This window comes from Dermacentor andersoni, chromosome 1, assembly GCF_023375885.2.
Source record: "Dermacentor andersoni chromosome 1, qqDerAnde1_hic_scaffold, whole genome shotgun sequence".
Classification (NCBI taxonomy): Eukaryota; Metazoa; Arthropoda; class Arachnida; order Ixodida; family Ixodidae; genus Dermacentor; species Dermacentor andersoni.
Window position 1 is genome coordinate 221,657,801 of NC_092814.1, and position 23,680 is coordinate 221,681,480.

The window sequence follows — 23,680 nt, forward strand, 5'->3', positions numbered from 1 at the left end:
AAAGAAAGTGAGCGGTAGCGTACAGAGAAGCCAGTGCAATGCATCTGCAATTTCACGAATATGTGGTGGCGATCCAAGATAGGCGCCATGTCAGCTTGCTGATTGGCTGAAGGAATATGCCGTGGGCAGTGTCACAGGAAGGGCCGTTTCGTAAACGCCACTTTGACGTTGCGTGACGTTGCGCTGGGCCACAATTGCAGAGATTTTCCGCCACAATTTGTGGTGCAGCAAGCCGCGCGAATTATGCTAATGAGCAGCCATATGCAATGGCGGCCGAGCGGAATGCGTATAGCCACATTTTCCCCGTCGTTTGGCGCCATGAAAGTCTTTTGTTCATAACGCGTGCTCATAGTATTTGCATCACTCTCGGGTGGTTTTGACATTTGTGTTTTGGGCCATAATTTTTTTAAAAGAACTTGTTTATTTGTAATAATATTGGTTGAATATTACAAACATTGTGCGACTTTTTGCACTTTTCACTGATGTGCTCATATTGTAATCAAGATCAATGACTTAATCGAGATCAAGTTGTCTCAAGGTAGAAAACAAGCGCGATGTTGCGAATACGTGATGACTTGTTCCGTTTCCTGGGGACACGCATACTAGCTAATGAAGCAGACGACGGCTTGTACGCAGCAGACGACGGAAGCGAGAAGGTTTTTGATGGAATAATCGTCCGCTTTGAGCTAGCTGCTTTGTTTTTACTGAGGAGGAAAACTGTTTTGATTTATCGAGAACGTTAGGTTCAGTGCCTTCATTTCAGTTGCTTAGGCAAAACGTCAAGTTTGTGTCACGTTACGACAGCAAAACGGGGCCATCCGCGCCATTTTGTACACGTCGCGCCCACGTCATGTCTCGAGGAAAATGGCGGAATGTCCAGAATAGAGCCCCTGACCCGTTCTGTATGAGCTCGTTATCTGCATCGGCCAACCCCATTTCTGCATTGTGAAAGCCGAAGAACTAAACGCACAGCCACCATACCTCACTGGCACCTTTGTGAAGTTACACACTGCACGTTTCGCCCGTTACGCTATATAGCACGCAGTTTACAAACGTGCAGAAACGCAAATGTACAAAAGATGTTCGTATATATTTTTTTATGAAAGTAAGGATTGTGTCAAACTTTTTATACAATTTCCTTGCAACTTCGGTTTTTCAGGTATGCCAAAGTTAAAATACAGCATTCACACACGCCTGCTTACTGCAAGACCATTACAATTGCTACTTCCTCATAGAGAAAAGAACACCACTTAGACCTACGAACGATTAAGCAACGTACTCGCGCGGCGTCGTGTGTAAATGTCAGTCCTCTGAGACCTAATGTCAGCGCTCGCAAACGCGGTGCAAGTGCAATGGGGGCGACTATGGAGCCTCCATGCGTGCAGTCTGGAGATGTCCACGTGCCATATGCCATGATGATTTCTATTAGCATCCTCTTCGAAACATCACGACGACAAATAGTCACCTAGGCTGCGTGAGCTAATCAGTATTGTATACATGCATAGCAGCCTGGTATTTTGTCAATCTCTTCTTGATCTAAGACCTCTACCTTTTTATTGTACATATGCTGTCAGGTTGTGATCGCAAGGAGGACCTGGCTCTTCGTTGGGACTAGGGGTACAGAATTTATTTACATATTTACATTAAAACAAGAGACACATTCGACCGTCCAGCGTGACTCCCAAATGGAGCACGCAAGACGAAGCATACAGCACACGAGCACACTGCTCCTCGAGCTCAAGCACGCTCTAGCAGCCGACAAACTGCTGCATGGTAGAAGGCGCATGGTAGATTAACGCTGCCGTGGTCTCCAATTCTCCAAAGGAAGTTCATGGACGGTTAGCGCTGTCGTCTTCGCCGGTTCTCTGAAGGGCGCCACCACCGCGGGTCGATCGAAGCACCTGCAGCGGGCTGAGATAGCTTTGCAGAGCAGTACCCTTGCAGGCCGATCGTAAGAATGCCTGCAACTGTTCCGGTACTATTAATCTCTTCCCTCAATTTTTAATTCTTTCACCAATACTGTAAACCTATCTTGCTTACCGTATTTCCTCGTAAATGTGTCTATGACAAACATAGGTCGACCCCTAACTATTGAACTCGCCGATAAGAGAAAGAAAATAATAATGAATAAATAAATAAAACTCGGACATATGTTGACTGATATCTTTTTAGAAGAGCTAAAAACTTTGAACATGACTCACTTTTATTTACCGAAGCTCGGCTACTAAATCTCGCTAGTCGCTGCCATAAGCTGCATGCAAATCGGAACTGTCAGAGACATCCTCGTCGGATGCTTCGCCGGTGTCCTCGGCCCCCCAAACGACGTTTTCCTCGATGCCGTCGAGTGCATTGGATAAGCAGCATTTCTTATTTCCAGTCTGGATAATCTCTAAAATTGCTCTACGATGGGTACGGCTTAGGAACTCAGTGAGCTCGCTACTTTTGTTAGCTTTTTTTCACGAATGTAGGTCGAGGTTCTTTGGTCTCGAATGTAGGTCGATATCTCATTTTAGGTGACAATTTCGAAAAAGACAGGTCCACCTGTATTCGAGTAAATACGGCATATCGACGGTGGGCCAGTTAATACTTCCATCTGGTTTGAATTCCAGCGGTTCTGGAAGTTGGACGTTCCCTACATGGGTATATGGTAGACTGTACGGCGTCCCGTGGATGCCGAGTGTAGATGGCGAGCGGCAGAAGACAGAAAACGCGAGATTTTGCAGACTTAGAAAAATGTGCCAGTGTGCGGAAATTTTCGCGCTCTTACGCCCTCCATAGCTCCCCGGATGAGTAAAAGCCCCAGTCTGGTGGTCGTCGCAAAGTGACAATAGGTTTGTTCAACAAACCAAACAACCGGGCTAGTTGGCAAGAGAGAGACAGAAAACAAACATAGGAAAGGCAGGGAGGTCAACCAGAAGAGCATCCTGTTTGCTACCCTACACTAGGGGTGGAGGAAAGGGAAATAGAAAGAGGAAAAAAGGCAGAGAGGCAATGTTTCACTATGAGTACGGCGGCTCAAAACGCGACGAGGACAAGACAGCAAAAGTAAGCCCGTCCTCTTTACTTCCTCGTCGTCTTTTGCGCGGCCATACTCATAATGAGTATAGTTTGTTCACTCGTTTGGCAGCTGTACAGACATCCCACGGCAGGAATGTATACGATGCTTTGCGTTTTGGTGCATAGTTGAAACCAATTGAAGATTCGGTTCGAGTCGGCTTGAAATGCTAACCGCCCGCGAACCGAACGTTTCGGCCCGTTGATGAAGAGCCGACTTTGTGATCCCCGCCCAGTTTGTGACGCAAGCGGTGACAGCGCACTTTCGACCACGCTTATCATTAACAAAAGTAGCTCCATCACAGAGAACCAACGCGCTTCCTTACACTGAACAGAAACCGTACAAGACGAAAAATAAAATATACGCGGCCGCGTAGTCGACATGCACCTTCAATGCCGATGTTGTATGCGGGCGCTTTCTCAAGGTGTTCATCTGATTTTCGTTAATGCAGGAAGCAGACCGAGGAGCATGTGCAACCCGGAGCAAGCGGCATTGAACGCATTCACGGATACAGGTGAACTGCATTGACTATAACCGAGTTCGGTATTCTGTTAATGCCAGCGGAATTTACAATGCGAGGTGAATCAAAATGCACTGGCACAAAAAAAAAATTGTTTTAAACAGTCAGAAAAAGGAACGCGGAACGCATGAATAATCTTTGCAGGGTTTTACTGACAAGATGGTCTTCCTGAAAGAAAGAACGAGAGAGAAAACTCACAGAAGAAAAGAAGAAACGAATGTTACAAAAATGACTTCCAGGCACGCACCTCGCGTATACTCTAGAGCTGCGAGTGCGGTGGAGGAGATGCGCTTGCATCGGAGCACAGCAAAACAGCCCACACAACGTCTTCGACGCGTCCCTCAGCTCAAACTTCCTATTCGCGCTCGCTTCCTGCTTGCGCTTAATTCTGGTTTCTATTCCTTCCAGTTCCTGACTTTCTCTTTCCCACTACATATGTGGCGTTGAGTTCAGCTGACGCGCAATGCGAGAGTGATTAGATTGTGCCGCTAGACCGAATTGTTGGGCGAAGCCCCGAAATTTCATACCTCGTTATTAACGCCGGATGGCTCGCGGTCGGTAACACAGTCTGAATTACATCGCGAGTGGGCACGAGATTATGTAAAGGACATGGCACCACGTTCGCATTTTAACGCTTCCAGGGTTACTGTAATGAAAATATTGTTTTCCTTGTAATATGGTTTCATTTGATGCGTGCTCTGCATTGTGCTTCTTGTTCTGTTGATCAACCTCAGATTGATAGGAGAGTCTTTGGCATTTTTCATGGTGCAGCTCCTCTAATATTAAGAAGCGCATAAATGTTGTCACGCCGCGAGGCTTTTTTATATATATAATATATACAGGCTTTTTTATATTTATAACCATATATATCGCGGTTAGTGTGCTTAAAGGGATAAAATTGTTGCTTATTGACAGCCTTGGAACTATGCGCTGCAGCCTGGGCTTGTTCCCGACGTTGCTTCTCCGGCCACCTCTGTTTTGTTTGTTTGTTTGTTTGTTTGTTTGTTAAATAACTGTATGCAAACTGGACGCGGCTGGATGTCACCGGGCCACAATGTTTACTACTGAATATTACTTCGTTTGTAGCGTGCTGTAATATATTATATTTGAGTCATAGCATTTTGCAAGTCTATGAGTTTCATTGGGAAACGCGACTTGATTTATCTTATGCGATTATCGCACCACGTCCTCCGTGTGCAAGATGCTGCAGCGGCTACAGCTGGAGCCGCTCCATGCTTGGCGACAGATGACAATTGATTAAGGTTTTTTTCTATCTGCTCCACAACGACAAATTGGCCTGTCACCACACAAGTACGTGCTCCTTCCGCGAAAATATTCGTCACGCCAAAAGCACACTAAAGTTGTAGTTGTAAGCCCGTATCTTGCTAGGACGAAGCTGTTTGAGCTTTTCTTCCCTAATACATCGACAGATTTTATCGAAATATATCTGCATTTGAAGAATGCTTTGTTATTGCACCATGTGATCTGTCCTGCTTGGACACTGCAGGTGCCCGCAGTATAGTTGAATGAATTCCTTGATTTCTGTGGCACTTGCAGAGACAAACAACTAAGTTCCTTTCGATATATGAACCTCTCTACAACTTGTGTCACTGAGTGTGCGCCACTCGATGTGCGCCCTGGAAGGGAACAATTCTCAGAGTTTGTACGCACCGGCGCGCCACACATATCGTATCGGAGGCCACGTGCGGGCTTTTCGGCAGCACCACTAATGGCGGAGCGTGTCCAGAAAAAGCGCGAGAGATGAGCCCGGCTGCCGCATGATGCGTTTCTCAGCGGTTGCGCCGGCGATACATGCATTTCTAAGAACACGCGCAGGCTTTGAGGCCGCATCGCTAGATGGCGCAGAGTGTTCATAGGGAAGCCCGAAAGAGGAGTGCCGCTGCAGTTGACGCCTAATACATCAGGTGTTTCGAGGGTGGTAATACCTTGAGTCGCTATATCACTTCAATGCGAAGTGCATTAGCGTCGGCAGTCATCTTGACATGGATTCTGCGGAATCTTTCTTCAATTTATAATTTAGCCTGCTTTTTTTTTTCAAAGTCAAACATTACGCCAATTTCCGACAGCACGGTGTGCTGATTTTGCAAATGCTACAGACTACAGCTAGGTGCTCGTGACTACTGAAATTATCTTCATTTTAGCTGCACACGTGTTACGTGGTTCACGCCCACATCGCACGTTGCGATACAAGCAAGTCTCGCCTTTAGGTAAAATTCATCATTTCAAAAAATCTGTCCTCCTTCTGAAGCTCATTTATTAGAGTAAAGCAATGTACAAAAAAAAATATGACGCCGTTGTGCCTGCCATTCATCCAGGAAGATTATTCTGTTACTTTGATGACTAACCTATAAGCCTCTTACCGCGCCGTCCGGATACATTCGACATTGTGCTAAAATATATGGCGCTCCTTCCAAATCTCCGTGGACTAGCGCAAAGTTCAACCATCTGCAACGTCGTTTGTGACCTCCCTTCTGTCATAGCTCGTGATGCTCTTGCTAACTCGAATCATTCTTCTCAATCAAAAGTTGCTGTCTTTAAATGCGCTTCAACCTTGTAAAGCAGAAAAGTTTTGGGGTCTTCAAAAGTGCAGATTATGTAAAATATTATGTTGTTTATAATTACCGCTGCACAAGCAGCCACCGATAGGTAGATACTTAGAGAGCCGCTATTGAATAAAAATTGAGAAGCGAATAAATTGTGCAAAGTCTAGTTTCTCGTAATTGGCAAACTTACCGTTTTTGTAGGCTCGCTTAAAACCAACATTTAGCGCTCCCGTATTAATGCCTATTCCATTCCAACTCCTATGCGGAACCTCGGGTTCTCACTCCATCCCATTCCATATGCCCGACTAGTGCCATCATCATATTCCCATTCCATTCCGGGTGCTTCAAAATGTGGAATTATTCCAGAATAATTCCAATTACAGTGTTGCCACTCCACTACTCTGGTAATACTCATAGGTGCTTCAATTTTCTACCGTTAAGCCAACTCAGACAATATGATTGAACCATTTCTAAAAACTCTTTCGAAAGACATCGGTGCAGGAAGCATTATTTCGGTGAAGGAACATTGGTGGCTAAACAGTCATGTCGAACAGCTAATTTGTTCCACTCATGCGCCGTTAACTCATGCTCCGCTCATTACTCGCCGCTCATACACCGCGCATTACTCATGCACTGATTATGCGTAGATTGTTACTGCGTTGCTTGTTCTTGACATGATAAAAAGAAAACTCTGGCACGCGAATATGGTGCTGACAGTAGTCCTTGTGCCACGAACAGGAAATATTCTACACCTATGAGCATTCTGTAGCTTCTTGCGTGTTTTCGAAAGCGATTACGTTTTGGTTCAGCGTACGCGTCCCATCTTCCTTTTTCTCTTCAAGAATGTCCTCTTCGACCTCGCACATTCACGATGTGCCGAGAAAACGGAATGCCGTGCGAACTGCAGACCTAGAAAAGCGTATATGCGTATATATCCGGTGCCATGCGAACATACCATCGTGTACACTCCCCTTCTCAGCCATCTCCCAGCGGCCGCCTCACTTGACCAGATAGCGGCGCGTTGGATTTCAACGAACCAGCTGCTCCTTCGCTTATACTGCTCTTGTGGTGCGCATCGCCAAAAAAAAAAAAAAGCGTCCTACGAGCGGCGAGGTTAGTTTCTCTGCGCGCTCCTCCTGAATATTCAATGTTGCTTCTATAGGGTGGCTACGCTAGGCCGTTTATCAGTCGCGTACTCCGAATTTTGCGTGCCCTTTCCTTTTTACCAATTGTTCAATGGCCACCCACGCTGCGTTCCCACCTATAGGCGAAAGAAGCATCACCGAAATGTTAATTTGCCATAGCTGCTTGGGGTGACAAAAGAACTGAAATATAGAATAAAAAAAGGGACAGAAAAAGAAATATGTATGTGGAAGGGCAATGAGGGCGTATATAGGGACGAGGTAGATGGAAGAAGCATTGATTAGCTTCCCCGACTGGCTTTTATCCACAACTGCGATGCATTTAGCACAGCCTGCCACGGCTGCGGTCTAATGACGTCCAGCACTGTCGTCATGCATAACTTTGGCGATTCTGAATCAATTACTTGCGCGCTAAGCGCAACGTTTATTGCATCGCCGGCTATTCCCGAGCGCGCTCTGAAATTTGATTACAGGGACGTGCTCTCTTTGTTCGCCTTTGTAGTCGGTTAATCAAGTACTGGGAAACCTCTGAGAGTCTATTACCCTAGGTAGCGCAGAGTTACAAAGGTCGGTCCTCCGGTTCTTCTTTTGTGTGTTTTTTTTTGTTATCTATATCATTCGCGGTGTCTGGATAAGATAGACGACACCGAAAGCACGACGACTCCGGCGTAAGCAAAGTAAATAAATCCGAGCCGAGTCAATGGTGTCGGTCCACCGGGTCCCTTTTATTCTGGAATGTAGCAGTGTTAAGAGAAGCACCTGCATTGTGCACCGTTCTGATGCTTGTCGTGCAGAAAATTAAATACAGGATACTCCCCCAATTTCTTGGGTTTTGGTGCATTGACCATCGCTCGACATTTCTAAGAGTACACGAAAAATACATCATCCGTTGTTGACCACGCCTTCCTGCCGTTTACTTCGACCATTGGGTGGTGCCTAAATGTTTCACCCTACGAGATCTCATTGTCATGTCGCCTTTGTTCGGTTTGAGTACTCCGTATACCCATGGAACCAGGAATGCGCTACAATGAGACGGCTTCTTCGATCTGTTTCTGAGCTTATAGCAGGGCATCCTTCGTGGAACGCACTCGCGTCATATGTTCATCCTTTCCAGAAAAAAGGTAGCTTCGAAAGGCGTTATAACAGTTGTTTTCCCTAATGTAAAGCATATTGCAGTAAAAACTGGTGAATTTATCCAGTCCGCTCATCTCTAGAATGTCTCCAGGAACTATGAATGGAACTCAAACATGGCAGTCATAACATCACGTGCAAGCCGTAAATTATTAACGACGCACTCGCTATCGAGTGGCACGTGGACAGCAACCACTGTGAAGAGAAACGTAGCAGACGAGAACAAAAATGACGCATCAGCTGCAGGATCAAAGGCACAACGTATAGCTCATCAGGCATTAATGATAACGTTCCAGGGAGTGTTGCTATTCGATGCGACCCGATGAGGTCATCTCCGTGGCTTAGCGATCGTTTCTTGTTGCTCGTCCCAACTGCCCATAGAGTTACTATACTGACTCTAGAGGACAAGCTACCCATAGGGCCCATGCATTGAAATCGGGAACCGCAAGAGCGCCGCCATGTTGCTACGCGCCGTGGTTGCCAGCTCCTGAGACGCATGCTAGACTTGGTGACAGTAGTTAGTTTTAATCCGGCAACCGTAGAAGCGTAGCAGCATGGCGTCTCGCTTGTAGTGTCGTGATGTGTGAGTGCAGCCGTGTGTTTGGGCTTAAGTTGGTTCTTTATTCTATGTTGCGGGACGGTGTGGGTGTGGTCCATGTTGGCCGTACAGGTGGCAGTTATGCAACCGAGGGATGACCCTGTTGAAGTTTCCGGCGGTATGCGGTTTTCATCGGCGGTCACGCCTGTTGCAGGAGTGTCACTCGACGAGGTTACGAGCTCGAAGCTGTGGTCAGATTCCTCGATGGCGTTCCTTAATTCTCGTCGCACGGGCGCGGTATGTTGCAAAAGCCACTTTCGCTATCTATCGTCGCGACGATAGATCGGATTTTTTTTATTATTATAAGTACTGATCCAGCTGTAGGGCACATATAACCGACAAACGGAAGTCTCAGGAGAGCACCTGAGATTATAATAAAGCAGGCGGCGCAGGAACTCCAGGGCACCCAAGGGACAGTGGGGGGATCAAAGCTCGAAGCAGTACGGTACGTAGGTTGGGGCCGCCGAGGACCCAACCTACGTTGGACCCCTGCAGGCGGATCGTAACAGCGTGCAATGGACTTGTAATGCAATCACATTTCTAAAGTATGCATCTACATACTTTACGGGCCATAAGATAATGATCGTTGGCGTTGGACCTCCACTACCAGCAAGGACACCGTCACCTGGCACGCGCAGCAGTGCCTCGCAAGGTCGAGATACATTAAAGGCACCTGCGCCCATGATCTTTCTTTTGCCTCGGTGCATCGGTGCAGTGAGCACGATTAACGAGAATAATATGGAGGGCATCCGGTGCAGTCGCGAATGCGTCATGGCAAATGTAGCTCGCGTCGCCTGGCGTGTGTAGTAATATCAGAGTTGGTTGTATGAACTTTATGCATAATACGCTTTGTTACGGTACCTTAACGGAATGGGTCTAGAGGACGGTGTTGGTACATTTTTTCGTACCGCCCTAATCCTATACCCCCACTACAAACACACACACACATACTCCCCCCCCCCTTTTTTATGTATAAATACAATTGCTTGCCATGACGGATCATAGCCTCCTTCATTTTTGAAAAATAGAGGAGGCTATGGACGGATTGACCAGTTCAAGTTGTCAACTTGTCAGTAACTGCCGTAGGAATCACTGTAATAAACACAATTCCACGATCGAATTGTTTACTTTCATTTTTTGTTGTAACACTGAGGACTACATAGAACTTTATTTTGTATATGTGAGAGAAGTATGTGGATGTCACGAGCTTAAGCCAATGTGCGATACACAGACAAAGCAGCTGCTACAACATGGACTGCATTGAGGGCCATACAACACATATGTAATTAAAGGTGCAAAATATAGGGGGACGCTTCAAAATATGCTCTGTTGCACTGCAAAGTATAACATATATTGTATGTGTACAATAAATGTTCAAAAAAACAATGCATCAATGTCCCATTTGCCTTCAAGTTAATATCAAGTTCAAGTTTACTGAAGTTTATTATGAGCATATGTACAACGGGAATCTACTGACACACCCGCAGTCAAGGTGGCTGTTCGAGGTGTGCTGGCTGCCTCAGTGTAAGAAAAAGAAAGTGGGTGAATGTCGACGCCAGTGCCACTGCTTCTTGCCTCTGACCTGCACGTGCCTCCGCAGCATCTTTGTGCACAAGTGTGCTGGCGTGGCGAGGCGTAGGAGTCATCCGAGAGAAGGAGTCATCCGGTAGCCACAAGGAGAAGTGGCTGTTCACATTGCCTGTCGCTTTCCCTCAAATGTTTCCTTGGCGACTAGGGTGACACACCCACAGTCAAGGTGGCTGTTCGGGGTGTGCTGGCTGCCTAAAAAAAAAAGAAAAAGAAAGAAATTAGATGAATGTCGATACCAGTGCTATTGCTTGCCTCTTACCTTACCACGACCTCATGGCTTGCGGAGTCTGTATGAGGGAGCTGCTGTGGCTAGGCGTAGGCATTGTCTAAGCAAAAAGAAAAGGCCATTCAAATGGAGAATTATGGAAATAAATGCAGTTGTTATGTCTGCTTCTTGCAATCTTCTTGCCTAAAATTTTCAAACATAGTGTCCAGTACACACCAGCACTTTGACTGCTTCTGCTTTTTACCTCCAGGTGTTGCTGCGAGATCCTTAGTATGGCTGCGTGCAGCATTGTAACACTTGGTGGAGGCATTTGAAGGGGTAGCCAAAAATGTAAAGAATCATCCTTGTCTGCATGAATGCTTTCAATTTCTAAATGCAATGGTAACTATCACTATTAGTGCAACGCCCCCCACATCTATGTGGCAGGTGCCATAGCTCAAAACTGAATTTTTTCCTTTAGTGTTTCACAAGGCGTCTGATATGTCCACATTAGATGTGATGTGTTTGTTTTTATTTATCCCAGTGTGGAGAGAGCATCATTAAATTGTTTTTTTTTATTTTTGCGTGTCTTGTGTTTTGGTTTATTTCTGAATTTATCAAGCAGCAGTCTCATGATGCTAAAGTGACTTATGTAATGGCAATCAGCTTTTGTTTTGCAGAAAAACAACGCATTTCCTGACCCATTGTTTGACATCCCCTCACTCGCATAATTTTGCAGAGTATTCTACCTATATTGACTTGCTTGACCTCCACTAAAGAATCTTGCATTTTCACATACGACTCTTTCCTTGAAATCATTCGACCCTTCTCATAATTTCTGCACCTTGGGCTTCTGATACTCTGCATTCACCATTTTTGCTTTTTCTAACTAAAAATGTCTTCTTTAATTTAGAGCTTAAATTTTACCTTTGGAACACACGGAAGGGCTTGCCATTGCATATCTGCATAAAAGGGAAACATGTTTCATTAAGCATTTGCAAAATCCAATTGAAGATTGATGAATGCAGCTTGCAGTGCGATATGGCTGAATGAGCCATAAGAGTAACTCATCTCACTTGGTAAATTAGAGAACATATTAGTGTGATGTACATGATACGTTACTCTAATGTGATGGGTCTCTTGCTTATACAGCAAAATAATCGGTGTGCGATAAAAAAAATTATTTTTGCATACCCCTTGTACACACTGATTTAAGGAAAATGAGCTGGAGCTGTACACATGATCTACTTATTTTACCTGGGAGTATGGTCAACAAAAATGTGTCCCAGCTGCTTAGTGGTATTTGAGATTACGTCAGTATAGCATATGTGCCTGTTGTCTAAAATAATTGAATTTTGAAAATGCTCGCAGGGTTCTGATGTGCATATCTGCAGTTTATGGATACATGTAAAAGACTCAGCATCAAGTGCAAGTGAACGGTCCCACAGGCCCGGAGTCGATCATGCAAATAGATTCGCTGCACAAATTTGTGACCAGAAAAGATATTCCACATGAAATGGCATGCAAGAAGTGTTGAAAATATTGCACAGTTAATAAAACGCCTACGCTATTAATATGTGGGTTGATGCACTCGTTATGCAAAACGGAGGTGAGGCGTGCAGACAGGACACAAGAGTAGAGCATTTACAAGCAAACAACACGAGCGCCGCCCACTTCTCTACTCTTGTGTCCTGTCTGCACGCCTCACCTCTATTTTGCATAATGAATCCTTACCAACTAGCTCAGCTTTCTGTCGTTCTAAGTCTCGATGCACTCGATTTCATCCGCATTAGGCACTCGCCTCTTGATTACTTCGTGGCACAGAAATACTCGGCATCAGGCTGTTTTTCTGCTGTGGCCTTTGTAGAAGCGTGATTGTTCAAAGTGCAACAATTAAACAGATTCTTTGAGGTGCTTGTGGCTTCGCCAGTACAATTCCGGTGCGCTGGTCCGCCTGTCCAGCAATTTCCTACTGAAGGGAAACCTGCAAATAAAAACACCGCTCCGCATGTAGAAAGATGCTCTACTGTGACGCTTCTCAAACGATTGTGATGCACCACAAGAGCTGCCTACTCGCGTGATATTCTCAACAAGGAGATACATTCGTTCACTTACATGTGAAGGTATATGCCAGAGCACTTCGGGGCTTCGGTGGCAAATAAGGCACGAGTGTTCCCACTTTTCCGGCCCAGTTTTTCCTCTAGAGTTGTTCTACTAACTCTATGCAACTGCCGACGTCCTGGCTCGTGCCTATAGGTCGCGCACTCAGCCTCGATGTTGGCGATGGAGGGGCCGCTTTTGGCTTCACTCTTCGACGCTAGCTGCACGTGGCGGAACGCTAACGAAGAAATAAAGCGCGGCTAGACGCGAAAGCAAGAGACCTACGCAGGGGGGGACACTGTGTATGGCTCCCATTGGCCGTTTTCGAGCAGACGCTGTTTCGACGCTAGCGCCAAGGCCCCCTTCAGTTACGGCCCTAACCAATGGGCGACGCAGAAGCAAAATGGCGGCGCACACGATTGTTTACGTTGTCATAGCAACAGCAGCCGCGCCGCACCTCCTCTCCCAAACGTTTCTCTTTCCTTTTTGTTTTTATTATGCCGACCCGCTCCACTTCCTTTCTCCTTTCCCCCATGCCGCGCTCGCCGCTCTCTTTTTTTTTTTTACCCGTAACCGGCGCGTTTTTTTTTTATAGTGCTCTGTTACGGCGCGCCACGCGCCAGCTCGCAAGCAATGCGCGCGCTGCGTTGCTTGCGAGCTGGCGCGTGATGCGCCGTGGGCTATGCGTTGGCAAGCACGCAGTCGTGCCCATACTTATATTATACCAGCATAAAAAACATTCCACTTCCAACACAACAGATCTTTTGGTCTCGCTTTATTGACTTCGTTTCCGAAAACAGATTTTTCTTATAATGTGGTGTGATTCACGCTCAAAAAATGAGCAAAGGTGAAAGGTGCATGACATATACAAGAGTACTAAACACAAAAGTTCACAGACGGTGAAATAACAAAAGAAAGCGCTAGAAAACGCGAAGACCGTTTCATGTACACACACATAAAAAAAAACAAGATTTTTATATAACGTCCTCAAGACCGAAATGTAGATGAGCTTCTGATATATGCACTAAGATATTGCACAAAACCGGACGACATGTATGACATAGTCATGACAACTATAGAAAGGGAAAACTCGCTGGTAATGGCAAAAACTGAAAATACTCAAAATACCTAAAATACCTAAACACTCAAAATACCTTAAAAATAGAATAAATTGCTAACATTGTTTGATTGAGAGCCATACCAAAAGAAAGAGCTTACTTATAAATCTGCACGATAGTATAAGAAATGCGTGACATGTTGATTACTGCTGAACAAACTGAATAAACATGGCAGAAAAAAAATAACATTGTACTAAAAACTGAAACACACATTATCACATTACTTTGCACTTGGCCACAACTTCAGTAACGGTGGCAAGGGGAACAGAAGGTAGTCGGCTTTTGCAGCAGCACATAGAACACATTTGCAGAAAGGCTTATTCCTCAATCAAAGACCAGGTAAAATAAGCCAACAACACGACTTTTCTTTCGACCCGAATGCAATGCTTAGCAATAAAATTACGTCACTTTAAGGGGCACTAAAGGTTACCAGAAAGTCAAGTTAAAGTGGTAGAGCAATGTTCTAGAATGTCTAAGGCGTCAATATAATCGCGAACAGAGCTTTAGTAACCGAGAAATTGAGGTAAATGCATGACACGATTTGAGACCCCCCAGCGACATTCCGGTACTAGCCCGATGACGAAAGCACTCCTCATAATTTGTGTTACTAATACTCAACTACTCGTATTAAAAATATCATTTCATTCGATTATAAGGAAGAAAATGCTACTTGTCTACGTCTATTCGATTCTAAGAAAAAATAACATTTTGACGTTACCCTTCAGTAGTATGGGTGGTCGAAAGGTTTCGTTCTCGCTCGACTCTGCGCGCTCTACTCTGCGCCACGCACGCTTTGGAGTTTCAGTAGCTTCGTTATCGCATCGTGCTGTGCGGGTTCTGCTGGCTCGCGAAACTTTCATTTGGAGCAAGCAGCGAGAATGCCACGTCCATGTGATGCCGTGGGAAGCCCTCGTTGCTTACCCGCTCCGGAGAGCCGGTGTCGAGGCCGCCGTCGTAGAACGCAACGACGCCGGCTGCGCGAGCCCTGGGCAGCAGGTCGCGCTCGTCAGTGCTCAAATCGCTGAAGTTTAGCCCAGCATCGCGAGCCAATCTGTCGTTGTCAGGGTCCATTGCGACGAACGTCGAAGTTTGCGTCATAGAATGAAGCACCAGCTTTCGCGCGTTTCTCCTTCCGCTAGCCACCTCACTCCCGCTTTCGCTCTGCTGTCGGCTCTGTCTTGGCTCTGTTTCTGGCCGCACGTTTGCGTTTTGCGCAGAAAAGCCGTAGCGCCGTCTGCGGACGCCGTTCTACTCACCGATGGCGCAACGTCACTATGAGACCATGATATCAGTACTCCTCGATCGGAGGGCGGGCGATTTGAACTGCGCTAGAGGTACGCGGACGCTTCAGAACGCATTTTCTCTTAAAGTAAGTCTCTCCTTGGCACGAAACAAGCGTTTCGATGTTTCTGGGATGGTATTTCAACAGTCCACGTTGACTTAATAGTAACCTTTAGTGTCCCTTTAAGGCACTAAGTCTTACCTACTGGGCTCTCCTGTGTATAATAAACACGAACTGCAAAAATCTGCACCTAGGACACTTGCAATGCTCATGCTTTCCAGAAGAAAAAAAAAGCGCATCATGCCTACACATGAAGGTTGTTCGCGCGGTTTTCCCATCGGGGGTTACTGAGATAGTACACAAACACTAACAGTAATTTTTCAGCTGTTAGTACGTCTGTAGAACGTGATACACAGAACAAGCACTGAAGGCGGTATGGAAAGCTGGGCAAGTTACTGAAGTTGCAGAATGAGACTTGGCACAGAAAAACACAAGTCACAGACCAGGTGACAATGAGGAGGAACATCTATTTGTCAGCTTTCTCTACAGGGAAGAGGCAAGTGTAGCACAATCAAGGCGCAACGACGTCCGGAGCCTCATGGATTACACAAATGGACAGGGCTGTGTTCGTGTACATGCGCCTTCTGATGTCCTTGGGTCTGAGCACTCACCTGTTGTCTTTAGGCACCCAGAACAACCTTGCAGGACTTGTTTTTGAGCTATTTTGTGCACCACTGCACGATGCACGAGCGGTACGAGTCGAGAAACGGGTGAAACATCGCGGAGCACAAGCACACAGCTACCGAGGACCACGAAACTGACGAAACTAGCCACGCCGGTGAATGCACAGCAGCGCACGCTTCGCGATAACAGCAGATAACGAAACATGAAACGTCATGCAGCGGGCTGAGCTGGCTCCGGGCCGGCGGGGCCGCACGGCGTGCGCGCGGAGACAGTCGAAGGTGAGGGAGTTGCGAGGGGAGTAATGAGGGAGGGCGATTGGAGAGGAGTTGGGAAGGGGGAAGGGCTAGGCCACCTGGATCGGCGCGCGTGCGCGCGACGATCTACGAGGGCATGAAAGGGAAACGGATTTTTGAGTTCGCCCATTACAGAGATGTAGCCAATTACCTCTGCCACCGAAACCGGGGAGTTTCCCCCCACGACCTACGTTCGTGCGTTAGTGAATGCGTGTTGGTATAACTTGAAGAGCTGCGTGCAGGGAATAGAAAAAAAAAACGTTGTGAAAAGAAAGTCCAACCTGCGCCGGATTCAAGAAACCGGAAAAAACAAAAGGTGAAACCATGGCTATGTCAGCTGGTATACCCCCTAGGTAAACGGGAATGGCGTCGCGAGCACGCCAATTTCTCTCGTGGTGCTTTGTAGGCCATGCTTCTGAGAAAAAAAAAAGCGGCCGTGGCTTAGCTTGGTTAAGCCTGGTGATTGCGAAGCAATAGTAGCGCCCCTGGTGAGAGAAGTGGGAGTTAGGCCGCCGTTGGTGGCTACCGCCTCGCCTCGCGACGGCGTGAGATGGGGCCCCGTTTTTACACAGCTGGTGTGACGTCACACCGACCGTAGCGCCCCTGGTGAGAGGAGCAGGAGTTAGGCCGCCGTTGGTGGCTACCGCCTCGCCTCGCGACGGCGTGAGATGGGGCCCCGTTTTTACACAGCTGGTGTGACGTCACTCTAGGTCACGTGGTGTGACGTCACGCAGCGAGGTCACGCTAAAGGTCAATGGTGCCTACCACCGCCTCGCCACGGAACGGGCTGAAGTGCGACCTAAAGTAGTATTGCTTCGCAATAAAAAGAAACAAGACAATTAGGCCTGCTGTTATGGCAGCGGTTTTGCTGACGAGCGAGGGGAAGACGGCCATCTCGCTTGTCGTCAGCATGCGCTCGACGAGTGCGCGGTTGTCTCGGCAGACGCAAAAGGAAACGAGCACAAGTTGCGTTTGCTGCTGCAGTCTGCTTTGTTCTAACAGCTGCCATTTTCAGCCTCCTTCTTCATGTAATAACAGTTTCTTTTTGTGTTTGTGCTTGTGCCTGTATTGATGAAATTCCAGCAGCACATGCATCCGTGTTTCCTAAAATTTTGCGATCTGCCGTTCTGATACGTGAGTCAGCACGCCATAGCGCGTGGCTATTGCGTTTTGGCAGGACAAGAACAGGCAGAGAAATGTGCTTCATTTCGCATTTTTATTAGCAACTTTTCTATAGGAAGAGATATAATAGACAGAAACACTACTGTAGACCAGACTATCTTGTATCTACAGTAAAACTGCACGTCCTATAGGCGCATACACATAGCAAACCATCGTACAATTTCACAAGAGCAAGGGTCATGGTTTCTTGTTTTGCATGTGACAATCCTAACAAAGCAAATCGTTTGTCGCAACAGTTATCTGGGATTACTTATGATAAAAAGGTATATGTAACAAATGCCGGTTGAAAAAGTAAAAACAGCACATTTCACATACCCGAGGACAGAAGAGACAGATTCGAGGGAGGTGGAGTTGTCCGAGCTAGGGCTGTGGTCTGGAAAAAATGGAGTTAAGTTATATGCTTACACACAACGCATTTGCTTGCAAATATTTCAGCACTGTTTCCGCAAAACAGAGCTTCTAATTCATGTACGTCAACTCTCATTGAGTTTTTCTGTGGAGTTTACGCTAAAAATACCGAACAAAAATTCAACAATCCAAATTCTTATTTCAACTTCTACTGTGTTGAAGACAGAAGTTTGCTAATGCTGCTTTCTCAAATGCCGCCTGAAGATACCGATCAGTTTCTTATAGCTAAATTATCTTGATTCATGAATTTCTTGTTCATTCCTAAATGAGGCACTGACGGATTAGTTTGTTCAACCTTTTATTTACTTCGTCTTCCTCGTTCTACAGGATGTCTATTACAAGAAGACTAGCTTCCAAAACTTGTAAGCCACTGGTCTCTGAGCATTTCCTTCTCTGGAAGAGCTTGTGCTCAGCAGGGGTAACGAAACCTTGCAGGAACACCGGAGCGCGTGGCTCGCTCAGCGCGGACGCAAGCGCCTTCGTACGCAGCGCGACTCCCCCTACGCTTTTGAACCGCGGAGAGCAACGGCATAGCCGGCGGCTACCTGTCTGCGTCGTGCCTGGTTTCGTTCGATTACCTCGGAGACTCGGACGTTCTGGCGATTACTTTGTGCGTGCATGCTCACCGCAGGCAGGACCGCGACCCTTGCATTCTTTCAACATCTTTTCATGTTAGCGCCGTTGATGAGGTGACAGCTGCCTCGGTGATGTGAGCGCTTTTCCGCCGCGGCTCCCAACGCGCGCGAAAACAAGGGAAGACAAAATGGCCTCGCACCGGATGGCGTCGTTCCGTGATCGATGTCTTCGAGCAGCTCGATTAAGTGAGTGAAGGAGGAGACAGTACATCGTGGGAGACACCGTAAAGATCCCAACCCATACGGCTGAGCTACTATTAAACGTATCGCCTCCACCTTTGCCGCGCGCGTCAGCTTGCGGCCGCTGTGCTGCGGCAACTGTCACATTACCGTTGTTTCGAAGACGTTTGAGAAAGTGTGCACTGCATATGCGCGTCCGGCCTCGCACAGGTTAACGCAACTCTCCCTCGGGCCTAAAAGAATGCAAGATACTCGATTATGTCAGCTCGCGGCTATAGTTGTGCCCGAGTGTTACTTGTTTTGCTGGACACATGTTTGCCCAATAAAGAGTTAGTTACACGATTCGCAGTTGTGGCTACTATGTTCTTCACCGTCACTGCAACGCGATAGTATATACATGCATTCCCTCTTTGTGTGATTTTCTGATTTGTCGCGCTATTGCGGCCTTCGCTTTGCACGATTATCGGGATTACGAACGTTGTTTCTTGACTGTTTCGTCGTTGCACTTCGCCGCATTTTTTCTTGAAATTTATTAGCAGCGTCTTTTTTTATTGGTGCATTTGACTGTTCGCAATACCAACCATCAGGTGAAAGAATGCGTACATTACAGCTTCTCGTGTCTTTCTGTGTGTCTTAGGGTTTTTGTGCCCATGTTGCCTTTTGACGTGTAATATCTAAGGGCAACGTACAATTCTAGATACGCCCGAAGCCTACTTGCCCAAACCAAATCGTGACTGTAGACCCAATCTTGCCTTTTAATCTTGCACTTCCTAAGTGCCATTGGCTCCCCAAGGTAGCACCCACAAGTACACGCGAATTTCTAACTTGAGTGCTTCTTTAGACGTGTTATAGGCATCTGAAGTATATCTCTTACCTTCTATATGACACCGCAGTTAGAGCACCTCTCTCTGTTGAGAAGAGAAAAGAGGAATGCCAAAAGGAAGATATCGAAAGACAAGAACAACGCTGACTTCAAGAATTACAAACGCCTACACGGCAACTTCGCAGTATAAATAAAGTATGAGCTCACTACGAAAGAATAAAAAAGAACGTACAAACTCCTCTCCGGTTCAAACTAATTTGGCGCTGTGGTACGTGCTTCGCAAAGAAATGGTTCGCATCCAGCCGTCTAAAAGTGGGATAGCAAAGAAAGTTCCAAAAAAAGAAAAGCCGGTAACTGCAGGAAACAAGCGACCTAGCTGTCTGGACTAGGCGAGATTAGGAAAGCCACCGGAACCGACCGGTGAACGTGTTGAGGAAGGCAGCTTTCAAGCGAAGCACGCGCGCAAGCACAAGGAGCAATCTTTTGGGATGCTCGGAATTTCGTCGAGTCGGAATTCCCTTTCTGGTTACTGGCGTCAGTTTTTGACGCGAAGAAAAGTTGCGAAGGTTCTCATAGCGCGTAGCTCTTGAGTGGCAAGAGCTGAAAATTTCTATATCCTTGATCCCGAGCACCATTTATGAAAACCGTATCTCTCTCTCTGCTCCTCCCTCTCTCCACCCCTCTTATAATTATTATTTTAGAGCGCAGCTCTTAGGCCCCCGTTCCTGTGGCGAGCGTCGGCGTCTGCGTAACCGAGTGAACGAGCATAGCGAAAGATGAAAGCGTACGCGGAGCGCAGCGGGGGGTGAAAGACGCGATGAGGAAAGCGGAGTAAAGGATGCAGCGGAAGCATCAGGAGCCAAGCGGAGAAAGAGAGTATCGCGAAAGAGAAAGAAGGAAAGCGGAGCGCCGCACGAGACCTGCTCAACAGCGGCGAAAAGGCATGCGGCGAGGGCGTCCACCGACGCCATATATGAAAAAAAAAAAAGCGCTGGCATGGGCTTCAGACCCACTGCACATGCGCTACTTCACCTGCGCCATCGCCGCTAGAGAATACGCTCCGCGCGAGTCGCGCGTTCCCGTGTTTACATTTTCTGAACAATGAGCGACGCAACCGGTGTAAATGCTTCATCTTCCGTTGCTGCTAAACGAGCTGCCTGAGCAGAGGCTCAGCGCCGCCGCCGAGAGGATCCTGTTTTTGAGAATAGAATTTTTATTTTCCACAACATATCGCAAATTCAAAACACCTGAACAGCTGTGCTCAAAATTCGCATTAGGGAGTATCGTAATTGTAGGTGAATTTTTTTTTACTATCACACTAGTGAAATACTGCTTTTCATTTCGGTCTCTCTTATACATATATGACGTATTGAGACATACGCCGTGTTCGACGTAGCGCAAGACAAAGAGGAAGAACATAATACCTTGCTGGTGAAGCAGCGCACTGACAGGGACACAGTGATGACACACAAGAAAAAACTATGTCCGTGTGAGTGTGCTTCTTCAACAGCAAGGTATGATGATCATTCCCAACTAGCCCAACTTTCCACATTACTAAACAGGAAGAAGCTGGTCGTCGCGTCCCGTTTCACCGTGGTGCGAAAATGAGACTTTGACTTGAGGTATTATTTCTTTTTCCAAAACTACTCAGCCCGTAACATAATGGCCCAACTTAAGAAGGCTACACATATAACTCGCGAACGGGCCTTAATTCGTAACAATTGAATTCACGAATGGACCAGGAGTACGACTTTAGTCCTAGTGGCTGTACAAGGTGTCCCACGCAACTTGAGCCAAACATTTAGAATATGCAAATGCCTCGTTGCTGGACAGAACCAAGGTAATGTTGTTTGTCGTTGTTCGGAGATACTCACGTTTCTTTCCCATTCCGCCTAATTAGACAATGAGTCTTAATTAATTAATCAACTTCTCAAATGTGATAATTCGATGAAAAGTGTCAATGAGAAAATTGTAGAACAACATGAAAAACTCCCTATACAGCTTTCCGTTACTCAATGCGTGCTACATAAAAGTGTTTTTCCCAGCGTGAAAGAAGCCCGCAAATGCACGTAAAATTGCCGCGCGTCTGGCTGATCGAGGCACTTTTGCGTGTATTCGCGGGCTTCTTTCACGCTCGGTGCTCAGAGGGCTTGAGAGCATGCAAGCTCCAGCGCTTAGAACCTGTCTTGGTCTACCACGATGCTCTTCAACAGCCGCATAAATTGCCATCGCCAGGGAACATCCAATCAGTACGTTTGTCACTACAGACACCCTTAAAACTCACCTTCGACACCTTTCACGTCTCTAGTATCAACGCCTTGATTCTCTCTCGGAAAGTGGACCAGAGGCAATTTTCGGGCACCAATCCTCTTTCATCCTATTTCAAGCCTGCCGCAACGTCAACTTGTCCTTTGTTGTGTCTCCGGCAGCCACAACTGTGGCATTCCATTCAAGGAGTTGGAAAGACGTCCGACTTGCCAACTTGCGCCCTGAATCATGCCGCTCTACATCTCCTGCATGATTCATACTTCAATCGAGTTCACATTTATACAGATGGCTCTTTGACTCTAACCAGCTTTACTGGTGTGGTAGTTATTTCGTCGACGTCAATCTCCAAGAAGTTCGAGATTATCCGCGTCACAACATCGACAGGGTCCGAGCTTGCCGCCCTCCGTAGCGCAGTGCCTTATGTGCAGGAAGATTTACCACATCACAGGGCTATATTCTGAGACTCCAAGGCAGCCCTGCAACCATTCTTATCAGGTCATTAATCAGGAGCCACTACAACAATGAACAGTCTTTAGTGGCTCTAAGGGCAGCCCTTCAGTGCAGCCCCAATGCGCCACGGACCCAATGAACAACTGACCTCAGAAATTCGACACATATCGCAGCCATGACAAGGGACACAACATAATCTTTCAATGGCCTGCAGCACATTGCAGCATCAGCGAGAATGACCACCCCGACGAAGCCGCCCGATCTGCACATGAAAGTGGTCAACGTGTCTTGATTCCGCTTTCGTGAACAGACGCTGTGGCTCTTGGCTGCGATTGATGTCCCGTGAATGTACTTTGCCTCTGTGGGACTCGTTGTCTCCGGACATACGGATGCACCTACCGACTGGGTTACCACGACGTGAACAGGCCATGCTGTACCGTCTGTGGCTAGGCGTTGCGTTTACGAACTCATATGCCTTCTTTAATTGGAATGGCCAACAGCCCCACGTGTGACACATGCAACAGCGATGAGACGCTCGCACATATTATCTGTGTCTGCCAGCGATATAGTGCCCAGAGACAAGTGATGTGCAGAGTACTGGACCAGTTGGACAATCGTCCACTATCAGAACTGAAAGCTTTAGGTCAGTGCTCCCAAAGGACATCCGCGCTGAAGGCTTTACTCGCATTATTAAGGCTCCTGCGGTCTATGGGGCTAAACAATATTGCTACGGAACAATATGTGCGATCACGAAAAGGCGAGCAGTGCGAAGACGACGACGACGATGAGAAGCTAGCGCGGGCTGTTGCCTCTTGGCCAAGCGCAGCGTATTTTCTTGTAAATATATTTGTACATAGCTTTTCGTCTGCGTCGTCCTAGGTAACATATCTGGTGGAGGTGGACGTTCCCTGTACCTCGTCACGGAGCTTCGCAGTGGACGGTACGTCGAGCCTTCCTTCATGGCTCCCGGCGACGACAACCGGACTCCCCCGGCTCCGACACCTGCTGCCTCTTCGACGACCTACATCACTCTCCCCGCTCCCCGTGATCCTGGCCTATTCTCGGGCAAAGATGGGGAAGACGTGGATGACTGGATCAGCCTGTATGAACACGTCAGCCGTAATAACCGGTGGGACCCTACTATTATGCTCGCCAACGTAGTCTTTTACCTCGGTGGCACACCTTGAGTTTGGTATCGCACGCACGAAGATGAGCTCACCAGTTGGGATTCACTCAAGACACAGCTTCGGGACTTGTTCGGCAACCCCTACGGTCACCAACTTGCCGCGCAGAAGGCGCTTTCCGGTCGTGTGCAGACGTCAACAGAGCCCTATGTCACGTACATTCAGAACGTCTTGGCTCTGTGCCGCAAAGTTGACACCCACATGACTGAGTCAGACAAGGTTGCCCACATCCTCATAGGCATTGCCGATGACGCCTTCAACTTGCTCG

General features: G+C 47.0%; 1 protein-coding gene across 1 annotated transcript in view; it reads left to right on the plus strand.

Annotated features, from left to right (window-relative positions):
* LOC126547949 (phosrestin-2-like) overlaps nucleotides 1-23,680 on the plus strand; it is a 519,260-nt gene that overhangs the window by 215,662 nt on the left and 279,918 nt on the right. The window contains exon 3 of the mRNA XM_072289367.1: nucleotides 3,507-3,569. Coding sequence (XP_072145468.1) covers nucleotides 3,507-3,569 — 63 coding nt within the window. The remainder of the gene's footprint in view (nucleotides 1-3,506; nucleotides 3,570-23,680) is intronic.